The sequence below is a fragment of the Alosa pseudoharengus genome, unplaced genomic scaffold (genome assembly GCF_046254945.1).
Source record: "Alosa pseudoharengus isolate Yale_2024_CS ecotype anadromous, Long Island Sound unplaced genomic scaffold, YU_APseudo_1.1 YU_APseudo_1.1_scf_9, whole genome shotgun sequence".
NCBI lineage: Eukaryota > Metazoa > Chordata > Actinopteri > Clupeiformes > Clupeidae > Alosa > Alosa pseudoharengus.
Genome location: NW_027468881.1, coordinates 37,341,364 through 37,347,605, shown reverse-complemented (window position 1 = coordinate 37,347,605; position 6,242 = coordinate 37,341,364). Strand labels below are relative to the sequence as shown.

Sequence of the window (6,242 nt, the reverse complement as noted above, 5' to 3'; positions counted from 1 at the left end):
GGTGATTCCTAAAACATAAGTCAACACAGCAAGCAAGCGGAGACAGGCAGCAGCGCGTCTTTTCTCCTTTACAACTTTTAAGAGAGGTAAGCTGATCCTTTTTTAACGAATTCTAGTTATGCTCCAACTTCAAATGATAATAAATAGGCCTTATCAAAAATCAAAATAACTGTACAACTTAAAAAAAAAAAAACGATGTCGTGGTTTATCTATGAACACACAAGGACAAGAACGACTTGAGAACGAGAGAAGCCATTCAGCAAGTTACGACATGCTACGAGTTGGAAACATTACCTTGTTTGTTAGCCTACTTATTTTTTACAAATGTGTCGACCTGCATTTTTTTTCGAGACTGCATTGGAAAGTCTGATGATGAAGAGTGGATTGATTGGAGTTGGCTGGTTACATGTTCCATGCCACCAGTTGCTGTTATTTGTGTTACACACTGTAATACATAGGACAATTTCGCCTGTTAACATTAACTTACTGCATTATTCTCAGTCTCAGACAGCTCAATAAGTCTATTCATCCAGCGGTGGCACCAGACATGTAGCCTAACTGCAACCTTGGACACAGAATAACAAGCATCACTGTCAGGTGAGTCAGAGCTTCCCTTCCAGAGGCAAGCATGACATCAGAGATTTCTGGCTCTCCTATGATTCGCTCTGTAAATTGTAAATTGTACAAGTACTTGATTTGATGCAGGCTCTTCAAAATGCAGTGCGCTAATATTTCAGAAGTGCTTGCACTGCATGTGGTTAAGAGTCTGTAGTTGATGCTATGTTCAGCGTCATCACAGTCATTTCCTGTAGATAAAATGGTCAGGATGTTATGCTGCCATTATATTGTTGCTGCAATGTGCTCAGAAGGCTGTACCTCTTTTGCAAAATACTACCCTGAGGCAACAGTGTAACAACAGACTGATAGGGTGCAGCAACATGGAAGGTCAGAGAAACAGATGGGATAGTCTATGTAAATGATAAGGCAACTGTTCTGTGTTCAGACACATACACTCAGTTAGTCCTACTTTCTGTTTCAACCAAGGGGTCAAATTATCTTTAATTAAGTGTCAAGTCACATCAGACGAAATAGTTTGTCAGTGTCAGTAATGAGGTTTGATAACTTAAGAGTTTGTAATTGATTAGTTGACTCAAAACATACTCTCTCTTTTTTCTCTCTCTCTCTCTCTGTCTCTCTTTGTCTATCTGTTGTGTATGTGTGCGTGTGTGTGTGTGTGTGTGTGTGTGTGTGTGTGTGTTGAGGGGTGGGAAGTGTGCCATGAGTATGATAGAATTCCTTCAAAAACAGATCAATTGGCCCCAGATATTCGGGACGCATTTGTCATATCATGGAAAACAACTAGTGCAAATTACAGAAGTGCAGAATGAAACAAAAAATCTTGTGTCATCTGTAATTCTGGTGTGAAGCCCCATCCAATCCCATGCCCCTGGCAACGCTGGCATGTGGCCTGATGGGTAAGCCGTCACAGGGAAGAGAAGAGGAAAGATCAATCTTTTTTTCGTAGGATGAGAGAGAGGCTAGGGTGACTGATATGGCAAGGACAGCTGGCTAGAGGACACTAGTGTCCAGGCTGCTGCCTGCTCAGACAGTCGGGGGGGGGGGGGGACTCTACAGCACACTGGGGGACCACCTGCAGCACCGGTCATTTACGGTCAGAGACACACTAATGAGTGTGGGCTTATTAGGCAGTGAGCCTGACGCTATCTGAAGCTAAGGAGTGGCCAATGCTCAGTGACAACAAAAGTGTCAAAATGTCAAAGCCTCTTATAGACATAATGTAACCACCCATCCTGTGTGACAGGAACAGGCACAGATGCTGATTGCCTATCGACGCTCGCTGAAATCCACACAAAAATGCATTCTCACGCACAAATGGCTATGCATGACTGAAAGGTTAGGCCAGAAGGTTATGCATGTAGCAAGGTATGTTTCATTCCTTACTAATTGCCTGCATGTGACTTTAATCGGCATACAAACCACTGGCTTAAGGGCCCTGTGGTGCCATGCTGAGGAAGACCAATAAAGTGTTGAGATCACTCAGATGCTACCAGTGGGACTTTCCCAGTCTTGTGATGTTTGTGCATCAGGTCGGCAGCTGCTAAATTAGTGGGTGGCTCCTGTGTGAATGTGTGAGTGTGTGTGTGTGAGTGTGACTGTGAGTGTGCTCCACACTGTACTGACAGTTATTTTCCAGGAAGTGCTGTGTCAACTGCAAATTAGTCTGCTGTGAAACTGTAGAGAAGGGGTTTAAGGCTGAAGTGGTCACAGTGAGAAATGGAGCAACTGAAACTCTAACTTGATTTTATCATATTCAAATAAGGAGTCTCTGCTACTGTAACAGGCCTTCCTGTAGACTACAGATCACTTCCAAATGTCAAAAAGTCAATCTGAAAGACCTCAATGGGAAGAACTGCATCATTAAATTAGACAAACTATGCCAGCTCAGCTCCAAATGTGTTACGTTAGTGTGGTTGGACTAAAAATAAATCCACTCCTGCTTGTAGGTCGTTCACTGACCAAATCAGTATGAAAGGTGTTTAGGGTAAACAGAGCAGTGGCATGGCAGGACAGGGCAGGACAGGGCACATTGGGTCAGACAATGAGCCTGGAGTGGGGGGTCCATTCAGCTTAAACCACCTAGAGGGTTCTGGGAGTTGGTTTTTTTTGTGTGAGGGAGAAAAGTGTCAGTATGTGTGGTAGTGCACTTTCATGTACACATTACTTTCAAAAGGCATGAATTTCATTTCCTATAACATAGAGAATAATTTATACAATATGCTTTCCTCTTTTCAACATCATCTCTGCTCTACTTATCTCTACTCAATAAAAGTAATAAATCCAAGGAATAAACTTCACAGTTTACACATCTGACCCATCGTTTTTACCACATCAAGCACATAATTGTCAAATAACCAAGTACCAAACATCATGCTTTACCATGCATCACATCACCATACTTTAAATAGATCTTCAGCGTCCTTTATTTGTGACCAGGCAAAATGTTGTCTTGCCAAAGAAAATATTTGATCAACATCTGCCATAGTGTTAATAGCCTCTCATGAACCTTTTCTCCTGCATTAAGGGGAAGTGGCATACAGTACGTGTGTTATCAGTTTATCAGTGCCACCTCATCTCAGCTCACCAGACTGCTCTGCTTGTGCTAAATGCACGTTCATATCGCAATGAGCCACAGTGTTGAGTGCTGTCGTGTCATGTTTGTTAAGTCCATTTCACTTTTTCCTAAAATCCTTTGAAAACTAAAAATAGTTTTAGAAGACCGGTCTACTTTCTACTGGTCTACGAATGTGCCACTTTCACATCTGGAGTAGCCAGTTCCATTGATTATAGTGGAAGCTACTCATTGCCGCTTACTCTCCGGAAACAGAACGCCTGCTGTAGCCTGCAGTTCGTCATATTGTCTTGTCTTTCATAATCTACTTGTCTTGGCTTTCATGATCTACTTGTCTTGGCTAATGTTAGTCTTGGCTTTGATGTTTCCCAACTTCCCTCCTTAATGGCTGTGTGTGCCCTCAGGAACAGACTGTGGCAGGCTGCAGCATGGCAGAGGCAGATAAAGCCAATCCTGCGCATGCCCTGTTCGACAGCTTCGTCCAGGCCGATACCTGCAAGGAAGTCCTGGGGAGCTTTTCTGAGTTGTGCCGCCACCTGGAGGTGGATCCACGCGACTACAAGCACTTTTACGGCAAACTCAAAGACAGGCTGAACTACTGGAAGGCCAAGGCATTATGGGTAAAACTGGACAAGCGGGCTGCCCATTCCGACTACATGCAAGGCCAAGCATGCTCCAAGAACAAGGTATGTCCACTCAGCGCCAAAGTGCCGAGAAGAAAATCGAATTTCCTCTTCAGTGATCCTTATTTGATATGCCTCCCTTTCCTTTTCCTCTGCTTCTCCTCCCTGTCCATGTGCCCTCCTCCACCTCCTCCACCACCTCCTCCCCCACCTCCTCCCCCACCTCCTCCACCACCTCCACCACCTCCTTCACCACCTCCTCCTTCACCACCTCCTCCACCACCTCCTCCACCTCCTCCACCACCTCCTCCCCCACCTCCTCCACCTCCTCCACCACCTCCTCCCCCACCTCCTCCTTCACCACCTCCTCTCCCACCTCCTCCCCCTCTCCTCCACCTCCACCACCTCCTTCACCACCTCCTCCACCACCTCCTCCACCACCTCCTCCCCCTCTCCTCCACCTCCACCACCTCCTTCACCACCTCCTCCACCACCTCCTCCACCACCTCCTCCCCCTCTCCTCCACCTCCTCCACCACCTCCTCCACCACCTCCTCCCCCTCTCCTCCACCACCTCCTCCTCCACCACCTCCTCCTCCACCACCTCCTCTTCCTCCTCCCCCTCCTCCCCCTCCTCCTCCTCCACCTCCACCTCCTCCACCTCCTCTGGCCCCTGCAGTGCCTGGTGCTGGGAGCAGGGCCGTGTGGCTTGCGCACGGCGGTGGAGCTGGCTCTGCTGGGAGCTCAGGTGGTGGTGCTAGAGAAGAGGGAGGCCTTTTCCAGGAACAACGTGCTCCACCTCTGGCCCTTCACCATCGTCGACCTCAGAGAGCTGGCCGCCAAGAAGTTCTACGGCAAATTCGCCACCGGAGCCCTGGACCACATCAGTGAGTGTTCTACCCTTTAACCCTTTAACCCTGGACCACATCAGTGAGTTCTACCCTTTAACCCTTTAACCCTGGACCACATCAGTGAGTTCTACCCTTTAACCCTGGACCACATCAGTGAGTTCTACCCTTTAACCCTGGACCACATCAGTGAGTTCTACCCTTTAACCCTTTAACCCTGGACCACATCAGTGAGTTCTACCCTTTAACCCTTTAACCTTGGACCACATCAGTGAGTTCTACCCTTTAACCCTCTACCCTCTAACCACATCAGTGAATTCTACCCTTTAACCCTTTAACCACATCAGTGAGTTCTACCCTTTAACCACATCAGTGAGTTCTACCCTTTAACCACATCCGTGAGTTCTACCCTTTAACCCTTTAACCACATCAGTGAGTTCTACCCTTTAACCCAGCATCTGGGCATAGTGAGAAGGGCAGAAACATGGCCATAGTCAGAAACACGGCCTCTCTATAGGTCTCCCATCTTGCATGTGGATAACATCCCAGGTCTCCCATCTTGCATGTGGATAACATCCCAGGTCTCCCATCTTGCATGTGGATAACATCCCAGGCTACAAAGTCAGCAGAAGCAGAGTGACTGATTCTGAGTTGATGCCTGATGTTCATCCTGACGCATAGGACTCTGTCTCTGTGTGTGTAGGCATACGGCAGCTGCAGCTGATCCTGCTGAAGGTGGCTCTGTTGATGGGCGTGGAGGTGCACACAGGTGTGGAGTTTAGGGGTCTGAAGGAGCCCTCAGGGAACTCAGGTAGGTCTCCTGTCTGGGCCTCGGTTGCTCTCAGGGCCTGGATTAGTAGTCTGAGCGCCTGTTTTTAATTTCATGTAGGTCCTTTTAAAATGGAAACAGAACTTCAAATGTTTAAAAAGGCCATCAGGTTTGAATGGGTTATGGCGGCTTAATCTACCTCTTGAAACTCAGTGAGTGTTTTTCTAACTCAGTCACTTTTCTCTCTTTCCCTCCACACATTCTGTCTCTCTCTTTTTCTCCTCCCCCCTCTCTCTCTCTCCCTCCCTCCCTCCCTCTCTCTCTCTCTCTCTCTCTCTCTCAGGATGGAGAGCTCATTTGTCTCCTGCAGGCCACCCCGCAGCTGATTTCCAGTTTGATGTTTTTATTTCTGCAGGAGGGGGGCGCTATGTCCCAGAGGGTGAGCTCTTTTCTCCCTTATCTCTCGTCTTTCACAGAATTCCCCAGAACTCCTCACTGCTCTGCTCGTCTCTTCTCATCAGTCTTCCTCTCGTCTCGTCTCATCTTCTCTCGTCCACTCTCTTTCTCTCCCGTCTCTTCATACGCTCCTCTTGAGGTCCCTTGTTTTCTGTAATCTCCTGCTTCACCAGCAAAAAGTTTGTCGTTCATGTGATGTCCACGGGCTACAGTAACACGCTGAGACAGCGCCACAGCCATGCTCATGTGCAGTAGAGCCTTCTGTGGCTGCTCCTGTGAGGTGACGCAGCGGTCTGTCCCGTAGGTTTCCAGAGGAACAAGCTCCGAGGGAAGCTGGCCATCGGCATCACGGCCAACTTCATCAACCGCCACACGCGCGCCGAGGCCCAGGTGCAG

General features: G+C 47.8%; 1 protein-coding gene across 4 annotated transcripts in view; it reads left to right on the top strand.

The window, feature by feature from the left end:
- The window catches only part of mical1 (microtubule associated monooxygenase, calponin and LIM domain containing 1), a 32,764-nt gene continuing 26,522 nt past the window's right edge, over positions 1-6,242 (top strand). For 3 of the 4 annotated variants that reach the window (XM_076277198.1, XM_076277199.1, XM_076277196.1), the window contains exons 1-7: positions 1-86; positions 502-597; positions 3,556-3,837; positions 4,453-4,660; positions 5,325-5,432; positions 5,734-5,829; positions 6,151-6,242. The exon at positions 6,151-6,242 is cut by the window's right edge and continues 64 nt beyond it. In XM_076277198.1, the coding sequence (XP_076133313.1) occupies positions 3,580-3,837; positions 4,453-4,660; positions 5,325-5,432; positions 5,734-5,829; positions 6,151-6,242 (762 nt within the window). In that variant the 5' untranslated portion in view covers positions 1-86; positions 502-597; positions 3,556-3,579. The remainder of the gene's footprint in view (positions 87-501; positions 598-3,555; positions 3,838-4,452; positions 4,661-5,324; positions 5,433-5,733; positions 5,830-6,150) is intronic. The other variant, XM_076277197.1, reaches the window with a different exon arrangement.